Raw genomic sequence first — 27,937 nt, 5'->3', positions numbered from 1 at the left:
CACCTGTTGCACCCAGACTCAATGCACACATACAGAACTGCGTCATGTGGGATTTTCACAGACTCACAACCTTACATGGGGGAAAAATATAAAATAAACTCTAGCCTGGATGGGTAAGCAAACATCACACAACCTCACACTGAAGTACAGGCATGTAATGAGAAAGGGTAAAATATCAAAACACATTTCAATCTCCTCCATTTACTGATGAATGCAAACATCTAAATGTACTGTAAAATGTATTCAAATGGTAAAGGTTAAACCAAAATCAAAAACTAAAAATACTGTGACGGGAGATTCACAAGAATGTTAAATATGGAAAAACAGTCTGAAAGCCCATGTATACACATAGTAAATCCAGGAACGGAGGTGTGTGTGTGTTTTTTTTCATGCTATTATGAAGTCCGTTTCAGTACATTGCTAATAATGGAGCGTGCCAAGACATTACTTCTAACACAAATTAACAACTAATTCAAAATTGCTTCGTGACTTGGTGAACAAATGCAAAATGTTTGTCTGATGAAATAACTCATTTTCTCTTAGTTGCAGATAATGTTTAGAACCTTGCTTTTGTAAAAACCTAACATTAAAAAAAAACAAAAAAAAAACGCAGGAATGGAACCTACAGATAATAGGGTGATATTTCATGCTGATTTCCAAACTCCTAATTGTGAAGATCTTTCAGAGCGGTTGTATAGTGCTGAAGAGAGGGTATGTGAGGGGGATTAAAAGAAACGCACAGTTTCGTGTCTTAGTAACGAATGTGACATGACACACAAAACAAAAACTTCCATGATTCTAATTGTACGATGGGTAGTAAATTCCAAATATGTACTATACTGTTCATTGCTTGCTTTTATATTTAGACAGACCCAAATAAAGTAGGCTCCAAATCACGTCCTTTCCAACCTATGACCTGTGCAGCTTTAGAAGAAATCAGAGACGTTAACTGTATAAAGGCATTTTCTTGGTTTATACTTTTTAAAGATATATACTTGTGTAATAAAACGATGAATAATATACCTCTGCTATTCTTTAAATAAATCCATAATCACTCTGCTACATCTGAAAACTATGGTCCTGGCCCTGACAGAGTAATCAGGAGAAATGGTGTTTCCTAATGACGGTGGTGATGACGATCTAGATTTACTTTGACTAGCCTTGGACAGAAACCTTAAGGACCGCTGCATGGAAGTCCTGAAAATACTGACGATGTGTACACCTTTTGGCGGGGGTGGTGTGTTTGGGAAGTGCTGCCCGAAAGTGAACTGTACATACAATGATAACTTTTATTCATTTATTTTTTACACTTAACTGAGTGATGTTACAGTACATAAGTTATTTACAACTGTGCAGTAATGTGTGGCAAAATAAATTATCTAGAAGGCAGCGAGAATACATTGGTTAATGATTATAAAAACTGTACATCATTTACGGAATACTTTTTTTTTTTTCAGTTTTGTATTTTTTTCCATTAAACTAACGTTGGCTCTGTAGTGTTTCAAGTCACTTCCTCAGAAAGGGAACGATGAAATGCCCAAGTAAAGAAAGACAAAAAAAACCAAAAAAAAACCTATAATCTTCTAAGTCCTTGTCTCGTTGATTTTTGACAGCATCATTTGCTCTTTCCTTAGTCTTTTCCTTATGCAGTTGTTTGAATCCAGGCATGTCAGACCTGGCTTAGGGACCATCCATCCTCCATGCTTCTGATCCAACATCTGGGACCAAATGCACTGTTGTCACCTTGTGAGGGCTCTTAAACTGAATGCAGTCTCTCCTCCTGGCTCTGTTACTGAGCTGCTGCCCCCTGCATGCAGCTTCCTGCCCTGAACGTGGGGCCGCATGAGGTGCTGTACAGCAGGAAAGCCACTCTCTCCACTGCTGTAGGCATTATAGACTCAGGTTTAAACAGGTAGAGGGTTAGTTAGCACTCCTGTCACACTCTGGCGTGTCTTTTTTGTGCCTGCACATCGAGGTGTTGACCGTGTTCGGAGTTCTGTGTCCACCAGTGTGCTGTCTGTCCCCTGGATCTGGAGCACATAGGTGGACGAACCTGTCTCAAGCTCCTTGTTTGTTGTAACTTAGTATGGGATGGGACAGAGAAAAATTCTGTCCCATATGTTCACCCAAATAAACCAAGATGGGAGGGACAAGGTTCAAAGCAGTTTTGCTTTTTAAATCCCAAACAAAACCAATAAAAACTTGAGGATAAAAGTGCAAGTTGTGTTTTTTTTTCTCCCTTAAAAAAGATGGTTCCTCCTCGGGCAGAAAAGGACGAGTTTTGTCATTTACCTTTTTGTATATAATATATATTTTCTCTCCTCAAAGAAATCTCCTCAAACTGACTAGCCCTTACCGAACTTTGTTTGATGTCTCTTTGACAGATGAATAATGTTAGACCGAACTCTCAGAGTCTGAATGTGTGTCGGTGTCACGCAGGCAACAGTACAAAGTCATCGTTGACATCGACCATTGGCACATAGAAGGAGGGAACCTCGTTCACACACAGAGACTTGTGTCCAGCGGGGTCCAGCTCCTGTACCTTGAGTTGCCACTCCATTCTCTGCACTGCATTCAGAGCAGCCGCCTCGTGCTGCTGCCGCATTAGCAAACACGTCTGTCAGAAGATGAAGATTAGAATTAGGAAAATATTTGCACATTTAAGGCTTAAAAGAAATGTAAACAAAAATACAAATTAAGGCTTGTCAGTCGATTAAAATTTTTAATCTAATTACAAAATGTGTCAATTAATTTATCGTGAATTAAATTTGCTAGTGAAATTACCCAGAGAAGAATATTTAAACCCATTATTGTGTTAAATGAGAAAAAGTGTCAAGTACAAACAGTAGCTTTAGAGATAAATATTTTATTTGATCCAACATCAAATTTATTATACATAATTGTTTAGGCTACAATGGCCTAATATAAACTATGGAACATAAAAGAAGATAATTTGAGCAACATCTCAGTATTTTTTGTTCATACAATGCAAGTCCAAAACAGTTTAGAATTTATGAAATAATGTTCAAAGTAAGAAACTATAACTGCCAGAAACCATTGGATTCTTTAAAATACAGATGCATTCAGAAATTAGTCACAGTTGCATAACGGTCTCATATGGTATTGCTTATCTTATGATATACATTTTTTGCCCCATATCTTGAATTTTAGGAGCATAACTGCATTTATGGCAGTGGTCTAGCGTTTGCAAGTTAGACTCCTAAAAACACTTTTGCTCATGTGCAAACTAGTGCGTGTCACACACAAACGCAGGTGATTTAACTTTTCCACTCAAGTCGAGGCTGGGGTTTGCGATATACAGCATCGTCTCTAATAATATGGTAAGTATTGTTGTAATAATGTGCAATCTGATGTCATCAAGTGGTCTATATCACCGAATCATACACAGAGTGCATGCACATCAATTTATTAGTCTATTAAACTCAATATTCCAGTAATTCTATATTGTAGACAGCAATTTTTTTTCTGTATGCTTTTTATATTTATATCATTTAATGTAGGCATAGTTTATGGGATTAGAATCCGCCAAATGTATTGCAGCCACAGATTGAAAAATAATAAGCAAAGATCAAATATTTAAAAACACGTGTAAAATAACGCACAAAACTCGACTTGGACTGATTGGATAGGGAGCAGCTGTCAATCTAGAACTTGTGGCCCAATGGTGACGCTGAAGCCTGCCCTGATTTACATGAAACTCTAACTGCAACTTTTAGAAACGCAAGTGCAGAATGTGGAAACAAGAGCAAAGGGGAAAAGACAACAAGCACACAAAAAAATAACATGAGCAGGAAATCAGATTTTGTTTGCAATTTGGAAAATTTTTAATTTATGTTTCAGTTTTGTGCAATATAATTTTAAATGTGTATACATTTTTGATTCACGCTTATTATCTTTCGATCCATGACTGCGCTGTTTGTTATTATTTTTTGCGTTATTATTTTACACGCGTTTTAAAATATTTTATTTATGCTTATTATTTTTCGATCTGTGACTGCAATACATTTGGCGGGATTCTAATCCCATACTAGTTAACTTAATCTATATCACACAAAGAGTACTGTTTTTCTGCAGATTCATGAACACATTTAATAATCATTTTATACAAGTTCAGTAAAGCAATAAGTGACTTGCATTTTAGACATAATATTGCTTGTTTCTGCTCAACTTTGCCAACAAAAGTAGTTCCAAACAAAGATCACAGCACTGGTTTGAATCTTTGAGCAATGGACAATTTACTTATTGAATGAATCAGCTTTTTTAATGAATCGGTTGAATAAATGATTCAGTGATTCACTCATTAACACAGTCAAATGCTTTGTTTCTGAATGAAATATAATTTTAATGAATCGGTTGAATCTTAATGACACACATTAACATTCACTTGCTGTCACCTACTGATGGTTTTAATTTCACATTGACTTTTTTTTCTCAATGCTTTATTTCAAATATCAGTATTCAACGTTTTATGTTAAAAACAAATCATTAAGCCTATTTATGCATCTGTAACTGCAGTTTAGATGAATCCATGTCCTAAATGCTATTTCAGATGCAGATTCCAGAAATGTTTTCTTATGTTGGAATAAAAGACACTAAGTACAGATGAAGTGCTTCTTAATCTTACCCAAAAATACAAAATGGAAGACATAGTTAAAACTGAACACAAGCTGTGTATGAACATTTATATATATATATATATATATATATATATATATATATATATATATATATATATATATATATATATATATATATTTGCTTCTTTTCCATTTTGCATTTACGTGTACTTTTACTTTCAATACTTAAGTACGTTTAAGATTGAAAAAATACTTTGGGTACTTAAGGGCAATAAATATCAAATACTTTAAGACTTTTACTCAAGTAATATTCTTAACGGTGACTTCAACTTCTACCAAACTCATTTTCTGGTAAGATATCTGAACTTTTACTTGAGTATGACTTTCAGGTACCTTATACACCACTGAAAAATATTATGTATTATTGACATAGAAGTTCTGCAGATTTTGACAGAATTAGACTGACCACCATTTAGAAAGTTCCAAGTTTCATTGCATCTGTTAAATACTTTTTAAAATGTTATAATGCTTCATTCAAGTTGAGTTCTATCAATAAAAGTGTAGGTCCATTTAAAAAATGGAACTTGTATCAGGTACATTTAACACATGTCGGTCTATATATGAGTGATGCATAAGAAAGCTCCTCACCTTCATGCGGTCGTATTTATCATCCACATCTTGAATCCAGGAGATAAACTGTCGAGCATTAAAGCGGTCTCTCACAGACTTGTTTTCATCCCCCTAAAAACACAATTTGTTACAGATGTAAGAAAATCTATGTTGAAAGGCTTTTAACATCTTTGGTGTGTTAATACTAATTGTTAAAATGAGTACCCACCTGGCTTTCTGATGGCATGTTGTAGACTTCTGAGTCGAGAAGCATTGTGCAAGCACTGAAGGGAACGGCCTGATTTGCGATCGTTCTTGCTGCTCTGCAATGAACTCGAAGCACTTCCTGCTCACAAGATACAATCAGCTTCTCCTGTAAGGGGAAATTAAATCAGAGTCAGACAGACTGAATGGACCATACTTTATGAGCATCTAATAACCAAGGGACAAATCTGGCAGACAGTGTTGATGAACGATCAAGGTCAAGGTCTTCAAGTCACAGTAAGAACATGAGAAGAAAATTAAATGGGGAGCCTGATCGTACTGCAATATGCTTACTTAGTTAAAATGTATATTTCAGATAAGTTGCTGTTCTATTACACAAGGCCTTTGATGATTCATCAAAGGATTTGCGCCGTGTGATCATGGCATCCTAACAGGATGGCTTCTGAAATGAGCTCAGTGATGTGTAGAGGCGAGAAAACAGGAGGGAAAGACTAAATCCAAAGAGTAAGAGTTTACCCTCTCGATGCTGTGCTGCAGTCTTAGTTTTCCTCTCACTGCCTCTTGTTGTCTGAACAGCTCCTTCAGAGGCTCCGACAAAGATGGGGGTGGAGCAATCTAAGAAAGTAGAGAAAATTGTCACATTTTATCTTTCAGGAAAACTGAATCTGAATGACTAATGTTTAGCAAGACATCCCAACAACTCAACAATGGAAACAATAACATGGATAGAGAACGGTCCAAAATCTTGCATATAATACATTCAACATCAGATATGACCCAAGAATAACTTGTCAGTATAATTAAACTCTTGGTTAAGACATAGTGTTAAATAAAAATCTTACCACAGGAATATGAAGCTTGCTCAAAGGCTTGCCATCAAGTAGATAGGATCCTGTGTATGTCACATACTCTGCATAACACTGGGGAGCTTGAGGTGTTATGTAACACAAAATCTTCCGCTTTTCCTCAATTTTCTTGCGGATCTGAAGGTACTCAAAATAAGGGTTGGAACGGTCACTGTGGTATGGCTCTATTTCATCCAATTTGATGGCATTGACAATGACTGCCAGTGTCTGCTGTATCATTTCCCGAGTCTGCTTCATTGCGGTGTTCACAAGCTGAACTTGCACCTGTTGCTGGCCTGATTTTGAAAACTTCCTCTTGCGTGGATGTTGGGACGGGTTGTCGTCATCCTCAACTGGCCTACCTTTTGTTTTGGTGATTAGTGCAGGGGCAGGAGTAGATGTTTGAGTTGTGGTGGAGCTGATGGGCTCTTTCTCCTTTTCTACAGTCACACAAGAGGTGGTCACACTTGTGGTGACTGATGAGGAGGATACCGAACAGGTGATGCTTGACGAGCTTAGCGCAGCACTCTGCTTGTTCTGATTGGCCAGCATCTGAGCCTTTTTCCGGGTCATCCTCTGAGGTATTTCCTCAATTTTCTTGGGTGCCTCAGACCCTGGTATGGCCACTGACAACTTGGTGGTTGTTTCAAGTGCCTCTGATACTTGGGTGCTGCTAGGCACTGAGACAGTTGGGACCTGAACAGAAGGATGGGGGCTACATGATGGACCCAAAGCTACCAGAGGATTTTGTCCTAATGAAAGTGGTTTTGTGGTGACTGGAAGATCCAAGTATTGTACCATAACAGATGGCATCATAGAGTCTGGGGTTGTTTCTTTTTGCCTGTATTCATGGTCCTTTTCACTTTCAGTAGAGAACAGGTTACTGTTGTTTTCATTCCCTTCTTCAAATGCTCCCCTCTCTTCTGGAATTGCTTCTTTTATGGGAGGAACATCTGGGAAGTTCTGAGGCTCTGGCTCCAACTCACACTGGGGTTTATAATCATTGTCACTTATTGGGGGAATCAAATCCTGATCAGATTCAGTCGGAGGCACAACTGCAGGAGAACAAGGTGCATTGGACAAACTTGGCAGGCCAACATCAATTATATCATTTTCGTTTGTCTCAATGACTGGAGGTCTTGTCTCCTTACTCTCTTCAGTCTCTGGGGCTGTTATATCCGGATCCTGCATCTCCTTCTCTTGAAAAGGAAGGTCTGGTATTGAGAAGGGACCCATGTCATCCATTTCATCAGCTGCAACAGAGAATGGATCTGCCCATGAAACAACAGGTTCTTGGCTGACTGGTGGGGCTAAAGGCATGCTGTTCTCTGCAGCATAGGGCGGAGAATCTTGTCCATTGTCTTTCATCATACATGAGGGCTCTAGGTCCATCGGAGCTTCCTCAGGATTTGGTTTGCAATCAGTGAAGAAAGTTTCTAGTTGAGACGATTCTGTCTCCAATGCCACCGTTACAGGTCTTTCTGGTGACTGAATGTCTTCCACTGTGTCTTTGTGGAGCTCATAATGAGAGTCAGATATTTGTGATGGACAGTAAGCTGTAGAATAAGTAGAGTGAGGTGGTGTCACAGGCATTACACCTGGGATATGCTGCATTTCACAATCGGAGTGTGAATAGGGACTGCTAATCTTTGAGACAGCTGCCTCGACCTCTCTGTAACTCTCATGAGGTGATTTCATGATCACTTCTGAGTTCCAGCCTAAGGACTGATCACCTGAGTTGTCCATGTAGTTGTCTTGCAGATGGGTTGGTGTTATGGGAAGTACATCAGGATCTCTTCTATTTGGAGATTCAAGCCAAGCCTTTTTGTCAGATTCCTCAATCCCAAGTGTATAAGCAGGATCGTCTCTAGATTGGATGGTCTCCTCTTCAGCATGGTGACCTCTGGCATCCTCAACAAAATCATCATCTTCTTCCTCATCATCTTCTTGCTCTTCAACAACAGGAGGAAAGTAGTCACTTCCACTAACAGGATGGGCTGGTGTTAGACCGGGTTCACTCTGGTGGGGCTCTGAAAGATCATCAATGTCCATGGGAGGCAGGGCAGCAGGGGCTGGAGTTGGGGGAGCAGCTATATCCAGACAAGGCTCCTGGGGGTCAGGTCTATGGACTGGAGTTGAGGGCTTCATGAGATAGTTGTTAAAGACACTCCCTGGGTGTTCAATGCCATCACTGATGGAATTTACAGTAGATGGTACATCATCTGGTAGAGGTGGGTCAGGCCTGGGAGACATCATGTCAATAGGTGATAAACAGAATGAAGAGGAAATGAAATTAAGTCTGTCAGCTGCCATCTTGTCCTCAGTAAGATGTGACGCTGAAGACTCAAATGCAGTGCCTTCTAGTATATGTTGCTGTCTTAACTTATCTGCCTCTACTTTGAACTCAATCTCAAGAGGTCTTCTGACATCAGTGGTGACAGACCGACTCACAAGGGGTAACTGCATGTTCTTTGCTGGTGTTATGCATGTTCCCTCCTGGAAGTTACTTGACGAGTTCGAATATCTGTCAAAGAATGGAGAGCAGGCATTCATGGACATGGTTGTTGCTGAGGAATTCTGGCACTCAAGACTCTCGAACATGATGTCAGGATAGTCCTCTGCACTGCAGGAAGGAGTGCGTGGAGTTTGCATGACTTCCTCATAGCTTGGACATGAGATCACAGATGTTGGGGTGGGGACACCTGTTGGTCTGTTCTGGTCGGGTCGTGGAGATGCAGGAAGACTTTCCTTCATTTGGTGGCAAGCGAGCCAGTCTTTTGAGTCCTGGCTGTCCATGGGTTGTGGTTTTCTATCAGGCGACATCATTTGGGTTGGAAGGCAAATATCTTTTATCTTTTTCTCTTTCAAAGCAGTTTCCACTGAAGCAGATTTTTTGGAGAGTTCACTGCGGTTCTTCTTTAGTTCCTCAGTTGACTTAGTTTTATCTTTGAGTTTTGGGTCGCCTGAACGATGCCTCAGTTTTTCCATCTGTTTCATTCTCTCCTTGTGCTTTTTATGGCGCTCTTCAATCTCCTGATCTTTTAAACTAAGCATTTTCCCAAAACTTGTTAGTCTAAGATCACCATCAACCAACAGCTTTTCACGAGGCCTGTTGTCTTTTCGAGCTGTCTCTTTTGACTGGCTGAATTTGTCGTTCTCATCTTTGACCTTTGCCTTGACATCTGTTCTCTCTTTATCCATGATATCTTTATTTCTGTCCTTATATTTCCCATCAACTTTAGAATTGTCTTCTTTAGATTTCTCTTTAAGACTTGTGACTTGAGTGTTTTCCTTCAATCCAGATTTCTGTTCCTCTTTTGAGTGCCTCAAGGAGCCAAAACCATCAGAATATTTATGCTTTTCTTCTTTCACTTTTTCCTTGTGTTTCTCTTTCTTCTTTTTGTCTTTTATTTTCTCACTGTTGATGACACTGTTTGTTTTGTCCTTTTTGGACATCTCCTTCTCAAACTCCAGAGTTTTTTCCAAGTCATCCTCACCATCAGCTTTGGAACCATATGGAAAAGTGTAAGGGTCGGCCTCCAAAGGCATGGGCTCTTTGTCAAAGGGCAAGCTTTCTCTGCGGCCATAGGATTCTCTGATCTCCTCTGACTTATCTTTTTTCTCCCCCTTTTCTTTCTTGACTTTCTCCTTTTCTTTGTCATGACTTTTTTTGGATGATGAAGACGATGAATGTCTATGCCTCTCTTTCTCTCGGAACTTGTCCTGTGCATTAGAGATTGAGATAGACTCTCTTCTCTCCTCGGAAATGTCGGGTATGCTAATGTTGGAGGAATCATAAAAGCTGCTTAGAACAGGCTCATGACCTCTGTCTGTGAAACTGTCTGATGAAATTTCACTATTTCTATCATTGGAATCATCTTTATAATCATTCATCGCCTCCTCCTCAAGTTTCTCCAACAAGGATTTCTCATTTTCACCACTCCCCTTTGAAAATTTGCGTTCTTTTAAGTGCTCTGTCTTGTCTTTATATTTATTTTTGCCCTTTTCTTCACTGACGTCTCTCTTGTCGAGAAGTTTCTGCTTGCTTTTCTTGTCTTGATTTGAATCCACAGATGCTCTGTCCTTACGTTCCTTGTGTTTAGTGTCGGTTGAATCTTTGTCCTTTTTATCTTTGTGTTTTTCCATGGAGGCTTTTCTCTCTTTTCCAGCATCAAATGCTGCCTTCTCTTTTTTCTTATCTTTATGTTCCTTGTCTTTTTGTTTTTCTGTGGAATGTGTTTTCCCCTCAGAGTATTTCTTATTTTTATCTGTTTGGAAATTATCCATTTCATCTCTGTCAGGCGTGGAATCTTTCCTGTGCGAATCTGATAGTCCAAGAGAGTCACTAAATTTTGCAACACCCCCATTATAATTGTCATCTTCGTCCTCACTCTCATCTGTAAAAATATCTGCAATTGTATACCATGTCTTCTCTCTCACCTTTTCAGGTTTTCTCTCTTCTTTCTTAAACTCCAATAAATCTTTGTCTCTATCAGCATGTTTGTCTTGGGATGTCTTTTCTTTCTTATCTTTATTCTGTTCAGATGACATCTTCCTTTCTTTCTCTTTGCTATGAGAATCTTTATGCTTTTCTTTAACCGCATCTCGCTTTTCTTTGGAGGCCCTTTCTGTATCTTTCTCTTTCATTGACCTATCATTTGAGTTTTTCTCAGGTTTCTCCTTTTCCTGGTCTAAATTTCTGTCCTTAGGCTTGTCCTTGTGTTTTTCTCCTTTGGACTTCTCTTTCTTTTCCACACCATCCATTTTCTTCTCCCTTTCCTTTCCAGAGTGGTTCCTCTCCCTGGGGTCAGACTTACAAGTGGTTTCATTCTCTTGTTTGTCTTTAAAGAAGGCCTCACTCCCATAGTCATCTCTCAAAGATTCTTGTTTTGTTTTGGAGTCTTTCCTTTCTTTAGTAAACTCATAGGAATCTTTTCTGTCTCTGGTGCCATCCACAGAATCCTTCTCTTTCTTCTCTTTGACACCCTCTGCTGATTCTTTTCGTTTCTTCTCCTTTTCCAGCGACTGACCAGAATTAAACTTTTGTTTGTCGGACCAGTCTTTTTTCTTTTCAGCATTCTTTTCAGAGGATTCCTTGTCTCTCTTCTTTGATGCAGTTTCCTTTTCAGGACGTTTTTCTCCATGATCTGGCTTTTTATCTTTGACCTTATTTTCCTTTTTTCTATCCCTGCTTTCCTCCTTCACTGTTTCTACAATTAACTTGACCGCATTATTCGGTTTGTATTCTTTTACAGGAGCGTCCCAGCTATCATCTCCATAAAGCGAACTGTCAGAAGACATATCTGACTGCCACCGGTCATGGGGGTCATCGGACGCACTCATCTTGGTGTCCTCTAGTAGGTGATTTTTTAAGTCAAAGTCTTCATAATCAGGGTCTTCTTTGATGTTTTTATCCCTCTTAGACTTTTCCTTTTCTTCTTTTATGCCTTTCTCAGATTTAAAATGTTTGTCATCTTTTTGCTCATTCTTTTTGTCAATTTTGAGGGACTTATCCTTAGACTTTTTCTTTTTATCATCTTTATGGGCTTTCTGCTTCTCCTCTTTTGCCTTGTCTTTATCTTTTATGCTTCTCTCCTTCTCAGCCTTCAAAGGTTTGTCCCTCTCCTCTTTGCTCACCTTTTCCTTGTTGGACTCCTTTGTCTTCTTTGACCTCTCTTCCTTGATCACCCTTTGAGCTTCTTTAGCTGGCCAGTCCTTGTCTTCTGATTTACCCTTTGACAGTCTGTCCTCCTTCTTAAAATGATCTTTCTCATGTTTGGAAAGTTTGACCCTATTTTCAGAAGGTGACTCTGTCTCAACAATGAGAGACTTCTGCCGTGTATCGTCAAAGTCAAAAGAAAAGCTCTTGACAAACTTTTCATTCATGTCTTGACTCAACACAACACTTGGAGCCTTATCTTTTTCCTTACTTTTGTGTTTGTGTTTCACTTTGTGTTTCTTCAACACTTTTCCGTCTTTGTCTGTTTTAGAAATGGCCCCAACTGTGTTCGAGTTCTTGTAAAACTCAGAGTTCTTTCTGTCTACCGCATTGGTATGAGTGTTGTTTTTCTTTCGGTTATCTTGCACTTTCTTTTTCACCTGTTTCACAGACTCGATGCTTGAGTCGGCAGAAGAGTAGTCTGACTCGCTGGAAAGCCTTGTTCTGACTGAGTCCGAGAGGGAGCTGACATCAGACCATATTGGAGAGGACACAGTCTTCCAGCCATCTGTCCTCCACTGCTTTGGGTGCTGCTCTGCCAGAGACTGTGTGTGTTTCTGAGAGCTCAGACTCCCATGCGTGGAGGATGAATTCGAGGTGGACAGAGAACTAAAAACAGAGGAGTCTTTGAGGCTCAATGTAGAAGAGTCTTTTACACAATTTGCACTCTGCATGGATCCTTTATCATCCTCACTCTCCAGGTCCCCAATCTCAGAATCTGATGTGCAAAACTTGTCGTTCACTTTATCAAAGCGCACCTCCTTACTAACATTATTCTTTGTCTCCTTCTTCCTCTTCTTCTTGACTTTACTTTTGTCTTTTTGCTGCTTGGAGCTCAGCGACGTCGAGTCCCGGCTCTTGACGTTGGTCTGAGTTGCAGTTTGCCTTGGTGTGGTCGTGGGTGTGAAACACAACGTTCTGTCATCCTCGTCCGAGCTGTTGCTGTCCGACAGGATCCTGCGCACAGCCTTCTTTGGTGTTAGCGAGTTGCTTTTGGAATAAGTTTTAACCTCCATCTTGGGTATGGAGATAAAGTTGTTTGTCTTGCTGACAGGATCCTTGCGGAACTCTTTCTTGAGCAGATGCTTGTCATCCACAGGTGGGACACGCTCCTCCTCGTCATCCTCGTCAAACTCGTACTCATCCTTGACAGGAGTGGTGATGGATTTGGGTGGGTCCATGCCCTTCCCTTTTAACTTTGAGCCCTTCTCAAACTCTGAGTCTGTATTATTGCCATCAACAGAGCTGGATGGGGCAAATGATGGGGCATCCTCCTCTTCAGAAGATTCTGTTGATACAAACAAGAACTCTTAATATCAACGTAAGGTACACATTTCCTGTTAGACACTTTCTGGAATTATTCAAACAATAACTGCATGATAACACACCTGAGGAACTTTCCTCACTGGAGGTGTAAGTGCCTTTTCCCAGCAACAGGTCAAGCATTGTTTTCGAATTTGCCACTTTTAATGGAGTCTCTCCTCTTCTGTTGCTTTGAGAAGGATTCCCTCCATATCGTAACAGCAGCTTCACAACCTATAAAACCAGAATATGGTTGTCGATCAAGATGCCAATGTTAGCATTTTTTTTAAATCTTAAAATAAATCTCAACTTGGAACATCTGTTCTGAGGTACTTACTTTAAGATGGCCATTGTTAGACGCATCATGTAAAGGCGTGTCGTCATCCAGGCCCTTGGTGTTAACCTCAGCCCCGGCTGCCAGCAGCTGCTTGGCCACATCGTAATACCCTCTGTTACACGCCTCATGCAGTGCGGTCCAGCCTAAATTAAAAAGCATGTCATTATTGTGTCTGCTCACATAAGTGTCTGCTCATCTATGTTATAAAAAGAATTTAATAATTAGACCATTTTAACCAGATTGGGATCACCTAATCACTCAATATACCATTCAACATCAACAGCATGCAAGTGAAGGGCAGGGGAATTCTGATTGCTGCCTTTACCTGCAAAGTCTTTTACATTCACATCAGCTCCCTCGTTGATGAGCTCCTTTATCCGGCGTGCCTCCCCACGTATGGCTGCTCGGTGCAGCCGCGTCTCACCCCTCTCATTCCGCTTGTTAACTTTGTCTTTGGTTTTTGAGGCAGAGTTTGGTGTCCCCTTCTGACCCAGACTTGACTGTGACTGGTGCTTTGGTGTTGTGTCTGAACAAAAATATAAGTATTAACAGCAATTACTTATAGAAGTGGTTTTCAACCATGTGGGTTGGGGCACTCTATGGGGGCATACTCCTCCCCAAAATGAAAATTATATCATTAATCATATACCCCCATGTAGTTCCAAACCTGTAAAAGCTTTTTTCAGACAGTTACAAGCCTCCCGGTTTTCATCCAGAGTATCTTGAGTGTTCCAAAGACGAACTAAGCTTTTATGGGTTTGGAATGACATGGGGGTAAGTGATTAATGACACAATTTTCATTTTGGGGTGGAGTATCCCTTTAAGTTCCACTGACTTGAGCAACTGAGTTGGTTTTGTTTGCTCTGACCTCAAGGTGGCAGTCCTGTACAACAAACATGGCAAATGACACCATCTGTCTGCATTACATCTTTTGACTAAAGTATGCAATTTCATCAGAATTTCACATCTTGGATTTGTATGATATTGTCAATAACAAAATTAAAGCACACTAAGAACTATTAAGTTTGTAAACAAGGTAATGTATTAATGACCCCAGGGAAGACAGAGCTACATATAGCTCCACTAAGATTATATTTTCAGACACTTAGATTCAGTACAACATAAAGAGTATGCACAACAATAGCTGGCATGCAAAAGTGCTCTGCAGGGGTGAGATTAGGGGTGTTTCCCGTAGTCTTTTGCTTTGGAAAAATAAATCTTGTGAACTATTTGAAGAGGAAGAGCTAAATTTTTGTAATATGATAGACATGCATACTTAAACTTCATAGAATACCATTAATCTATCTTAGAAAACAAAATGTGACAACAGACGTTTGAAATAAATGCAACACAATCCAAGGTTTTATTTTTCTCAAGCTCCAAGATCAGAATGCAAAACCACCTGAGCCAATTGAATAAAATCTGAACAATTCATGAAACAGTACAACCAAGTCCCTTGTTGCTCTATCAACAGTCCTGGAGGGCTGATGAACAACAGTGGATTAAGATTTCAGATGTTCATTTCACTGAAGTAATGGAAATTGATGAGGGTTATCTTATTTAATTGAATTTTAATTAAGTGCTGTGGTGTGTGTTTAAATGAAGAATAGCGTGAAAGTGCAGCAGGGACATTGGAAGCTACTGAAGCCACTGGGCCCGCTCACAGCCTCTAAGACGTGGCGCCCATGACAAACACGCACCTGGACTGTTTACGGACTCCTCTGCCGTCATCTGCATGAGAAGAGCCACCTGCTGCCGCTCAGAGAGGGGGTACCCAGCCCGGATCCCTGGCATGCCCATCCCAAATGGCAGGCCTGACTTCCTGGTGTTAGTGGGCTCTTTTTTAATCCGCTTCCGCTCAGGACCTTGTTTTTCTGTTAAGGAGAAAAAGGGGCATATTAACCCACAAACCAGCCTTATGAACACTATGAATAGACACAATATCCTTGAATATGCCATCCTTAGCAGCCAGAAGGTCAAGACAAGCCTTGGGTAAATTCCCAGCCGCTTGGCCCATGTGAACGCCTGCTGGTGGCTGTAGCCATGGTGTGAGATTACCCAAATGCCTCATGGGGAGGGAGGGGTCCTCCGATACCATTCTAGCACGTGTGTGTGTTTCTTTAAGGCTATGACTTGGCAGCCTGTCACAGATTACAAAATGGCCGGTGTTCACATTTCAATGTGGCTGAGGCAAGGTCACCGCTGCGTTTGAACAAAAGCAGCTGTTCTTCACAGAAACACCCATCAATTATTCTCAGTATGTCAGTGTCAACATATCTGCCTTACAATGCAGCCGTCCGGTTCTTTACAGCCATCTCTCACCCGTGCTATCGACTTACAGTGGGAGAGCCATCTTTGTGTTTGCCAGTTTCCACTGTGTGATCCCCAAGCCTCAAACTGCACAAACATACCCAAATGTCACGCAGGCATTCCTGTGCCATTAACACCAATAAAAATCCAACAAGGTATAACAATCCTGTCATCTAGAGTTCTGCTCTTGTCTAATCTATGGAAGATCTACTAGCCAGCTTGTTGTTCCCAACGTAGTGATTTGCTTAAGGCCACAAGCATAATTTATAGGGAGAGGAAGCCAGACACAAATGCTTCCAGCAACAAAGATCTTTCCAGGAATTATTCTTTACTGTTTTGGGCTGATGCATTTTTGCTAACACCAGTAAACACTTACGTTTAATGTACCCAAACACTTAAAGGTCCTATGACATGAAAATTTCACTTTCTGAGGTTTTTTTAACATTAATATGAGTTCCCCTAGCCTGTATATGGTCCCCAAGTTTCTAGAAATTTTAATCGGTGCAAATCAAGATTTTGCTATCTTTCTCTGCCTTTGAGAAATTGGAGGCTCAAACGGGCTGATCTTGAATCTCCCTCTTTGTGTCGTTGTAAGAAGAATTGTTACCTCCCCTTTCTCTACTTTGCCCGCCCAAATATTTACATATAATTCAGTCGCAATGTCAGCACAGGCATTACAAACAGACTTTTATGATATGGATTCGACAGCACTGGCACAAACAGTGAGTAACAGTGTTCATTAATGCCTGATCTGTGATCAGTGATTTCTGATGTGTAGTTAATCATTCAAGTTCACACAGACTTTCTTTCTAAATCGTTTAATACTGTTTATGGATCAGTGAATCAAGCCAGTGACTAAACTATCAACTTCACGTTGTTTCTCTTAGTAGCATGAAACAAATCTGTTATTTAAATTGTGATTTAACTACAGAGAGCGATCAAAGAACGCTCCCTTTTTTTCTGAGCTCTCACACATTGCGAGTATATCTGCACTCTTGCCCAAACTGCCGTTACAATGAATGATGCTGTTATGCTGCACAACAAAGCTCTTACTGTATTCATGTGTTTGCTGTTAGTTGTGGTGAAAGCATTTTGTGAGAGAAAACGTGTTGCAATGATGACGAGATGACTGCATTCACGCGATAAACAGACTCTGTCTATTCAATGCTCATCACTGCAGCCTTTCATGTGATGGGAAAAGATCGAAAAAATAATTATATAATCAACAAATCCACGATTCGTTAATCTTGACAGCTGTGTATATATATATATATATATATATATATATATATATATATATATATATGTATATATATATTTGAGAGGGGTTCCACATGTAATACGCATTTCGAATGCAAAGATGTCAGCCAATCACAACAGTTGTCGTTTACTCTGAGTCTCACAGCAGACACGCCCCTTCAAACAGAGCATTCAAGCCAGAGGGCTAATATCAGGATATAAAAATGCTTTTTATTTCTTAATTTTAAATGTAAAAATCATACTAACAATATAAGTACACCTAAGGAAACATTAAAAAGCATTTAAAGAAAAGGAAATAATCCATGTCATGGGACCTTTAACACATGCACACTAGTAACATTCCTGTGATTCACACCTAGAAGAGCATGAACAGCAGAAATGGTCTAAACATGTTTATAACAGGCAGATGAACTAACAAACGCAGTGCTTGCACTTTTAGTCTCCTAAAATACTCGACTGAGTTAATGACAATTGTACAGTATTACAGAAGTATTCTGATGGATTAAGCTATCTGTCCCAATTTGGTGTTCATAAAGTTGAATTTGTCTACAGAATGTTTATATTATTATATGCCTTGATAATATTCTATAAGGCTAAATGTATTATAAGTCTGGTATCATGTTGTTATACATTGCAGATAAATTGAGGTTCAAACATCTCTTCCGTAAATTTCTACTGTCACACAGTATATACTGTCATAGAGGCATATGCCATATGACAATGGCACCAAATCATCCAATATACACCGCAAACAATATTTTAACCAATATTTTAACCAAAAAAGCGGTTTACATAACAATTGTGTGATGTGACATTGAGAGTCAGGCCATCCTTAAAAATAATACATCTAAAAAATTCATTAAAAACAGCTCGACACCGTTTAACTTGGCACGAAGTTCTGGAAAAACTGTGCCCAGATCTTTTCCCATCCCTTCTCCCATCTAGTCTAAAACCTTGACCGTGTCGACTGTCACTTTATGTTCAAAAATCTATTGCACAAATCGATTGGACCAACAAACACAAGTTTCGAAAACGAAAATAGGAAATTTATTTTAACGGCCTTCTCTCGGAGCGCGTCCAGTTTTTTTTTTTTTTTTTTGGAACACGTGTCACACAGCAACTGCAGCTTCGGACAACACGCGCATAACAGCAAATAATACTTCTGCACAATGTTTCTCTTTTTAAAACAGAAATGTGAATTCTGCCGGTATTCAGACAGTCTCATGCATACAGATAAAGATTCGGGCTAGAATCGCCTATGCGATTTTTTGTTGTTGTTGAAACTTCTAAATCTAAACAGCCATGTTGAAGCCTGCAGTAAATGTTTTGCATTATGGCAGTCCACTCTGTTTATGGTTTTTCGAGAATGTTGCACTCCTGTTTGTCATTGTGCACGAAACTTCACGCCAATAAATCATCAGAAATATTGGTCTTTACCAATATATTGAATCTTTACATTCCTCCTGCCTGTTGTCCGTGGATTTATCTATATTTGGTGTTATTTGCCGTATAAAACGTATTTAGTATTTAGATTTTACAATCGATTCAATAAACACTTGTCACTCAAATCAAACAGGATTTTTTTCACAAAAGTGACAACCCAAGAAAGCTAAGTAAATCATCTCATTTGTAGGTTGCATTGACAACTAGCGGTGGATGCAACTAAAACAGTATAACAGTACCTAATTTTTTTTCTTCTCACCTGAAATTCATGCATTAAACATGTTTGTGACAAAGATTTCAATTTGTTTGTGGTCTATATAGCCTGCATCAAAATGAGGTTTGCAATTTTGCGCCCAAAGGTACGGCTTGAAGACCCAGTCAGTGACATCACGATATAGTGTTCCTGTCGCTCAATTGGGAGAGCATTGTGCTGTCAAGCGCAAGGTTGGGGGTTCGATTCCCCGGGAACACATGATAGGTAAAAATTAAAATTAAAATTGATAGCCTGAATGCACTGTAAGTCGCTTTGGATAAAAGCGTCTGCTAAATGCATACATTTATTTTATTTGTTAATTTATATGCTAATTTGTTTAAAGTCATACCTACGTAATCACCATCACCAAATTTTTATATTTTTTACATTGAAACTTGAAAAAAATATATATATAGACCTACCTACCGACCCTTTTTTTTTTTTTTACATTTTTGTTACTGTAACTGCAAACCAAAATATTTTTAAGGATGGCCTCATTGATTTTCCTGCATTGGATTACCAACACTAAATGCACTGCAAATAAAGCACTTGTACAAATGGAGGTTTTGGAGAGCAGGTTAGGGAAGCCTGTTCCTCCAAACCCTTATTATTTAAAAACAGTGGTTTTCTACTGGGAGGGACTATTAATAATCTTCTCTATAAACATAAAACATGGAAGAGTTTAACAGATAGGGCCCTATGATTTCCTCAATACAGTAAATGTGGATGGAATTGCAGAATCCAGTCATAAAAACAGAATTTGCATAATAATAACAGAATATCACGGAATTTGTCAAACTTTAATATTATAATTATAATTCACAACAGAATTTCTGAGGGGAAAAATATTTCATAAGGCTATTTTACGAATAAGTTTGAATAAATTAAGTATGCATTCAAATAATTAAACATGCTATAACACAGAATTTGAAAACAATAAAACACATGGTGAGTAAAAACAAAACATTTCACAGGGCCCTAAACATTTAATTTTTGTAAAATATTGATTGTGGAAGAAATGGGGAAAAAATGAATGTGAAATTGTTCAAGTTTCATTGTTTCAATTAATTAGACATGTTTTTTGATTAATAAAATAAAATTTAACCATTAAGAAGTAGTCGAGAAAAATTAAAACGGGAAAAACTGAATTTGGGAAATAATAAAACTGATTTCATAGAGCCTTAAACAGACCAGGTGCACAAAAGCAGATATACTAGGAGCACAAATCATCAACATAAAACACTTAAATTAAATGTTACTAACAGGTTTAACTAACTTATTTTTGAAAACCACCTCCTGTAATAGAAGTTGCACAACTAGTTTTTTTTTGTTGTTCTTTAATCAGCTAAGAGAAAAAATACTGAACAACTGAAGAAAAAAGAAAAAAGAAAAACCAAAAAAATACCCCAAGAGTCTTCAGTAATGAGGGTTACATGGACAACCGCCTAATAGACTAGAGAAAATTCCAATGGTAAACAAACAAGTATATGAGACAACTATGTTGTTGCTGGGGTGTTTTGGGTGGTTTATTACTGGTAAGTCAAGAACCCACCGACAAAACCAAATTGCTTAGAAAAGTGAAAGTAAAATTAGTACAACTCACTACTTTCAGGTCTGGAGAACAAAAAGTGTGAGGTATGGACTGACTTCCAGTTCAGTGTGTAAACACTGAATAGACAAACACAAAAATAGCTATATTAATAGTGATGTTTGCCTTAGTAAGCACTACTCATAAGAACCCAACATTAAACATGGATCCCCAGACAATCCCCAAAATCATAAGCCAGAAACTCTCAATGAGCTGCCCAGGAAAAACTGGAAATAAAGGCAAAAGAGACAGGAAGTGCCCGCAGAATGAATACTATTGCGCACAGCTGATGAAAGGACAGTATGGGGTAGAGGGGTTAAAAAAAGAGTGAGGGGGATTGGTTTCATCAACCACAATGATGAAGTAAGTCATCCACGGAGCACTTGAAGGTTCTTCTCAGAGAGAATGTAGAATGTTAATGTATTAGACTCCTTTATCCGAGCTTCTCAAACACAGAGGCAGTGTGAACGCAAGCCACACTTCACCTCTTCAGAACGCAAGGGCATCAGCACCAGTGGGAAACGCGGTAATAAAACCCAGGCAAAACAGATGCAGACAATTCAGGAACCACCAGATCTGATATATACGGTAAAATCACAACAGTAAATAATTCATAAGAGCGCTGCATGACAGAAAATGAAATACTACAAAAACATTCCTCCCTTCAGGAATATGGGTAATGCTCCACGGCTTGGTCTAAATGCAGTGTGCGCATGTTAGCCAGAGGCCAACTGCATGTGCAAGTGGTACCAGCGCACATGCCTGCCAGCGTTAGCCAGGTGTGGGCAGCAGTGGAGCAGCAAATATTAATGTCTCTTATCAGCCAACCCACTCCCTTTACCCTTATCCATAACATTTTCCCTCCGCAGCTCCCTTCCACCATCTGCTATAGCCCGCGTGCCCAAAGTTCTCAAACCATGCAGTGCGCATCCCAAAAAAAAGCACCTCATAAGCTTTTCAGTCTCTGTAATATCCTCTGGAAATGCATTGTTATTTGCACGCTAAAATGCATCACCACTAGCAAATGCTCTTTAGAGCAGTGGCACTGCATTCTATTTCCATGCCAAGTTCTGCATCTAATACATAATGCAGCAAAGATGTCTGCGGCCTGAGAAAGCACAGAGAGGCAATGAGCAAACACAGAAGATGGAGGCAGGAATACAGAGATGGAGGAAGTATTCTGAGTGCTCTTGGGCCTTGTGGGTTGCTCCTGCACTAGAGCTAAGTGGCACAGACGATCTCTGCAGTCTCCCTGAATGCAGACCGTAACAAGAGCCCATGAGAGAGATGCAGAGAGGGAGATGTAAAAATATCGGCTAGATAAATTATGTATTTCAAATGAAATCTTCCAGAAAATGGAGGACAGGAAACACCCTCTGTGACACCATGAAGATGGCTCCGTTTTACTTCGGCATCGGCTTTGATACACAGTCACGTGTAATATATTGGTGATCTGTATTGGCCCAACAATAATCTTGATCAGGCCTTAACATTTTACTTGGCCTACCAGGAACATGATAACTGTTAGCTATTTTTTAGCCAAGTTTTTGTGTCAATTTAAAAAAATAAAAACATTGTACCAAGGCTCCAAACAGCGACTAAAACAGTCGCATTTGCGACCATAAATATTAAATTGCAAGTCAAGTTAAGCCCAAACTATACTCAGTGGCCAAGTGATGCTTATGATCCAAGATACTGGTACAGATTCTGTGTAATAAACAATGCGTGACTATATTTCAAGTAGGAAAAGACATTTAGTTCCCACTTTAAGTGAACCTTAGTTCCCAGGTCATCTACTTAAATGCTGATAAAGTTAAGAAAAGATGAGAGATAAACATGACAGTATGATTGAAAAGTTAAAATGTAAAACAATAATAATAATAATAAAATGAATAAAACACGTTTATTCTTTGGCACCTAAAAAAATAATTTGCTGCCTAAATTTTTTTCTTATAGGAGACAATTGCTCCTTACTCGATTTTTGTTTGGAGCCCCGTGTACTATGTAGGGATGGGACGGTATGAAAATTTAATATCACGATTATAGTGACTAAAATTATCACGATTATCAATATTATCACGGTTTTGTTGAAACGAGATGAAAGTGTTCAAAAATAGTTGATGCTCACACTGAAAACATTTCAGCAAGTTTTATATTTAATAATCAACAAACTAATAAAACAAGCAACTCTATGCACTTAATTTAAAGAAAGATTAAATTCTGTGGCATTTCCTTCCTTACAATGAAAAGTGTAGAAGCATAGAAAAGTCACTGACTTTCGCCATTCCTTCTCGAAAAAAAACAAAAAAAACATTGTGCACTGCGCTTGCGTCAGACTGTTGCTGGCTGGACATGATTTAATAGTGAGTTATTAAAACCGCGATAATCAAACACGGTTTTAATGATAATTCATTTTTAAACGATATTACTAACCTTCAGCACATTTTATCACGGTTATCAATAAAACCGGTTATCGTCCCATCCCTAACTATGAGACCTTATTTTTTACCCCCATTCGATCAGAATATATTTTTATACCACATTTTAAAATTGAATCAGCAGTTGTGGATAGTTAAAACGAAATCATTCAAATATAAATTTTACATTTAAATTTTAAATTAAAAAATAAGTTTGGTGGTTTAAAAACCAATCACAACAGTATAGATTTATAATCACATCAGTTTATTTATCAGTATTACCTGCAATTTTAATAGCAGCACATCCAACTTTGTCATCTCTGCTGTACTCATGCTATTCTTAATTTTTAATTTCTTTAGGGAACCAACTCCAACTTATTGCAGCCTAATAAACAAAACACTTTCCATCTGCACCATCGGCTAGGGCTAGAAGTTACATCAGGTTAGAGATATTTCGATATCTTTGCTGATGATATAAATTATGTAATAATGTGTACATCACAATACTGTGTAAAGTTTATCTCAAAGACAGTAAGCCAGTTTAACTCATCTTAAGATCAAGAAAGTTGATAGGCATGCTGCATTCAAATGTCTCTGTGCATATATGTGAATGCTCTATGTACAGCGTCAAAGGTTTCTATTTACAACACGTTTAACAGAGGTGAGTACTGTAGTCAATCGGCGGCAAACGCAATGAATGCAGTACCAAATCAGAGGTGTTTTATTTAGTCAGTGGCACATGCACTGATTTAAATTATGAAAATAAGATATTCATTGTGCAGTGTTGACAACTTCAAAACTATAATGGTTGTTTTTACTAGAGTGCAGGGAGCACTCTTTACCCGTTTTTTTGTTTTTTTAACATACAACAATAATTAAATGTGGAACTGAATCCAAAAATGTTCATATTTTTTTATTTCATTGATTTTAAATGTTGAATGTAAATCGTTTTCATTTAGTAAAAAGCTATAAGTTAAATTTGAAAAAAAGAAAAATATGAAATGTCTCAATTATTGTCAAAATGTGAAAAATATCAATAGATACATTCTTTAGCTCATATCGCCCAGTCCTAACATCTTCCTTTCCATTTCATTCCGGCCAGGACTGAGTTAATAATGGCTTTCATAGTGACTGCTAATGCTTACTAATTAAAAAGCTCCCATTGGAGTGAAACATTAAATGCACATCCAACTTTCAGCAGCAGCCAAAAAGGTGTTTGTGTGAGCTCACTGCGGTAATGGAACAAAGATCTAACCAGTCCTGTACTGTAAACCTTCCAACTGGGGGAGGAGACCATGGAGAGAGCAGCTCAACTACATCAAAAAGTCCCGGTAAGGGTGCATGAGGTGGAGTACAGCCAAGAGCTGGACAGATTCCATTAGGAACAGACAATGAAACAGCATAAAAAAAACATGCAACCAAATCCAAGCTATCTTTCAGACACTGTGAAGCTGCAATTGCATGGCATAAAAGTGAGGATTTGAATCTCTGAATTCTAAAAAATCTGAAGGAACATTCAATGGATTTGTTCTTAATAGAGAAAACAAATGGAGAAGCAATACTCCACTTAAGTGTTTAGAGCAAAATAGGGTTGGAACTGGACAGAGAAAGAGAGACCAACATAGAAACAGGCCAGTCAAAGAATGGACGTGACCACACCCCCTATTAGCATCACAATGAGCACTTCAGGCATTGTCTGATGACAGAGAAAATGGGCAAGATTTCACGCCTTACAGCCACGTCTCAAAAGAGAGGGGGGTTCTGCCAACGGCCCGCTAAAAGGTTACAGAGAGGCTGCGCTTCGACTGCAAAAACATGCAGAAATTACAGCCATAAAACAAACCACACAACTCAAAATTCATTCAAACCACTGTCTTTCTACACAAGCTAAAAACACAGCAAGAAATGGAAAAACTAGCCAAATTGCAACATAAGTGCAGCTTGCCGTAAACTCCCGCATTCAGTTAGGATCAAATGAAGTACTTGAACAAAAATGATAATGATCCAGGCTGAACTAACATCAGAAGATCCCTATAAATAAAAGAGTATGATATCTCACCCTTCTCAGCATATCATATCCAACAAATTTCCATTTACAGGACTAATGGTTTCTCCATCAGCACTTCTATCATACGGAACACATTACTGAAGAAAAACAACAACAGAAGCCTACACACAAACACTCACACACTTCCTGTTACCCACAGTTCTGTGCTATGTGCCGGCCCCGCCCCCTTACCCGAATCAGAATCTTTCTGATCTCCATTGGCTCCGACGGTGAAGGGCAGCTTCCTCTTAGGAGCTTTCTCTTTCATCTCTTTGACACCATCGCTGTGATCCAATTTAGGAGTCTTGTTTGACAAGCCTTTGTCTTTATCCTAGGGGAACATGGGACATAGTGTAAGTTTAGCAGGAAACAGCATATACAAGTATCTCAAATGATTCAGCTCAGAGTAAGGGCTGATAACAGTGCTCTGGGACAATATTGCTGTCAAAATGAAATGCAGAATATACAACTTCATAAGCTTCATACAGTATGTACATTATCTTTAGTGGATATATACGGCTATGTACCTGTTCATGGATGGATTTTTGCATTTCACATAAAATATGCGTCTGTATACTTATATTAATATTAAATACAGGTTGTTGATGCTGTTAATTTGAACAAAAAAAACATTGTACAATTTGAATATACAGATAATTGTATATTTATGGACATATTATCCTTTGCAGCACATTTAATTAACATCTAAAACAAGAAAATGTACACAATTTAACTGCTGGGACAAGGCAACATTACACATATGTCCATGAAAAATGTCCTGAAGTTACTTTAAGCAAGACATTATATATAAGACATGTGAGAGGAGGACCCTTCACATCAACAACTGGAACCCATCAAAACCCCCACCTCAACAAACCTCTTCAAAGCTGCACACACCCAGTCCTGCCAAAAGCCCACCACCAAAAACATCTCAAATACAGCCCATTTTGCAAGAATTTATTCCAGACTACAAACACACACACACGCCAGCCATCGTAGCGAATACAGGATATTTCCATACTGTCTGTGCTTCCCTGTTATTACTGTACAACTAGGCCTAAATGGAATCTTCTCCCACATTTTCCATGCTGACAGTGGGGCAACATCTACAGAAAATGTATTAAATGGAGCTGAGAGTAGCTGAAATCTGTAACTGAAGGTGTTATGATATAAACAACAAATGTGCCTGCACTTGAAGAGTAATTTTTATCAGATCTCTTCTTTAAAAATAAAAAAAAAACATACAGGGTTGTACAAATATTAAAACCTCATGAATGTACATAAGCAATGGGCTGACTGTTGGAGGAGGAGGAAGTTGGACTGGAGCAGCTGGGGCTGTGTCTTCTACTGGCAGTGCTAATGAAGGCTAATAAAAGAGCTCTTAGTGCAGTGATAAAGCTAAAGTTGAATTCAGCGTAGAGCTGTTTCTTCTGCAAGAGCTTCTCCATCCAGCCCCAGCCCACATCCACCTCTGTCATGAGACTATGATGTCATCCAAGAGCAAACACAAACACACACACACACAAAGACAATATCTGCCCCCAAGAACTGAGCTCTAAGAGATATGAAAACACAGTGAGTCAAAGACAGAGAGCGAGAGAGAGAGAGAGAGAGAGAGAGAGAGAGAGAGAGAGAGAGAGAGATGAGAGCAGGCTTTCTTGCAGCAAGTAGAGAAACCGAAGCTAAATCAAGTAAAACCTTTCACTGCCTTTCTCTAAAACCATCTGTGTGAGCAGCCCTGTTTACTTGCTAGTCTCCTAGCAATGCTTTCACTCTTCCTCGTCCGCTCACATGCTCGCTCCCTCCCCCTGGCAGAGTCTGATGCAATACTACACAGAATGATGTACATACACACACCGTCTGGGCCATAAACTCTTCACTAACTCTGGCTTGTCTTGCACCTAAACACTGACCCTCAGATTCAAAAACACTTATGGCATCAAATGTCTTTTAATTTAAACATTGTTTTTATACAATCCCACACTAAATTTCTACAGTGATTTCATGCTTAACACAGTAGAATAATTTACAGCTGTACATTGAGTGCTATTTTGATGTTGGTTTAGCAGTTTATCCTTCATTTACCAATACTGGGATGGACACCAGTGCATCTCATTAATCAGCATGTTGAAAACCCTCAAAATAGATAAGTCTCTTAACTAAGGATTGCCATATTCTCACAGTTTAGTTTTACGATGTTGGGGTATAAGGTGATAAGGCTTACATTACAGGTGTAGCATTATGAAATATAAAAATATCAGACATATTCAGCCCAAAAGCAGGAGGACACAGCACACAAGACACAGGAAAAACGGCATGGCCTAGACACATAACATCAGAATTTCTGAACTAAATCAGTAAATAGTCTTCACTGTCCAATGAACAGCATTAGGGGACACAATCAATGTAAATTTACACAAGAAACTTCACAAAGCAAAGACACACTAACAGTCAAATTTTTTTTAACAGTAATGTTTTTAAAGAATTCTCTTCTGCTCACCAAGCCTGCAATTATTTGATCCAAAATACAGCAAAAGCAGTAATATTGCGAAATATTTTTACTATTTAAAGTAACTGCTTTATTTTTGAACCAGTCACTTCTTTTGACTGGTAGTGTATGTGGCAAAATATATATTATTAGGGCTGTGACGAATAAACAACAGCCGGTTGAAAATCGATTCAAATATGTGAAGATATGAGTTTATATGAATGTATGTCTGAGGGGAACTTACTTTCTTTAATAAAATTTAGATGGTATTTATATATATATATATATATATATATATATATATATATATATATATATATATCATATCTGTATAATGCATATTAAAGTTCATAAGTGCAGCACTGTTTTGTTTACAGTGGTAACCAAGGAAATGCTTTAAGCGCCATCTTCTGGCAGAGAGTGAATCTGATTCTCATTCAGCTCAGCTACTGTTTGTTTCATTGAGAATTACACAATCTAATTTAGATTAAAAACT

At 38.7% G+C, this 27,937-nt stretch overlaps 1 protein-coding gene across 1 annotated transcript in view; it reads right to left on the bottom strand.

Moving 5' to 3' along the window:
• Nucleotides 1-1,283: 1,283 nt before the first annotated feature.
• Nucleotides 1,284-27,937, bottom strand: part of ankrd11 (ankyrin repeat domain 11) — a 151,232-nt gene continuing 124,578 nt past the window's right edge. The window contains exons 4-13 of the mRNA XM_059537014.1: nucleotides 25,146-25,284; nucleotides 15,336-15,509; nucleotides 13,961-14,161; nucleotides 13,636-13,778; nucleotides 13,385-13,532; nucleotides 6,275-13,284; nucleotides 5,949-6,047; nucleotides 5,437-5,580; nucleotides 5,247-5,339; nucleotides 1,284-2,617 (exon numbers count right to left, since the gene is read on the bottom strand). Of these exons, the coding sequence (XP_059392997.1) occupies nucleotides 2,432-2,617; nucleotides 5,247-5,339; nucleotides 5,437-5,580; nucleotides 5,949-6,047; nucleotides 6,275-13,284; nucleotides 13,385-13,532; nucleotides 13,636-13,778; nucleotides 13,961-14,161; nucleotides 15,336-15,509; nucleotides 25,146-25,284 (8,337 nt within the window). The 3' untranslated portion in view covers nucleotides 1,284-2,431. The remainder of the gene's footprint in view (nucleotides 2,618-5,246; nucleotides 5,340-5,436; nucleotides 5,581-5,948; nucleotides 6,048-6,274; nucleotides 13,285-13,384; nucleotides 13,533-13,635; nucleotides 13,779-13,960; nucleotides 14,162-15,335; nucleotides 15,510-25,145; nucleotides 25,285-27,937) is intronic.

This window comes from Carassius carassius, chromosome 3 (genome assembly GCF_963082965.1).
Source record: "Carassius carassius chromosome 3, fCarCar2.1, whole genome shotgun sequence".
Lineage (NCBI taxonomy): Eukaryota > Metazoa > Chordata > Actinopteri > Cypriniformes > Cyprinidae > Carassius > Carassius carassius.
This window is presented reverse-complemented; position numbering and strand designations above follow the sequence as displayed.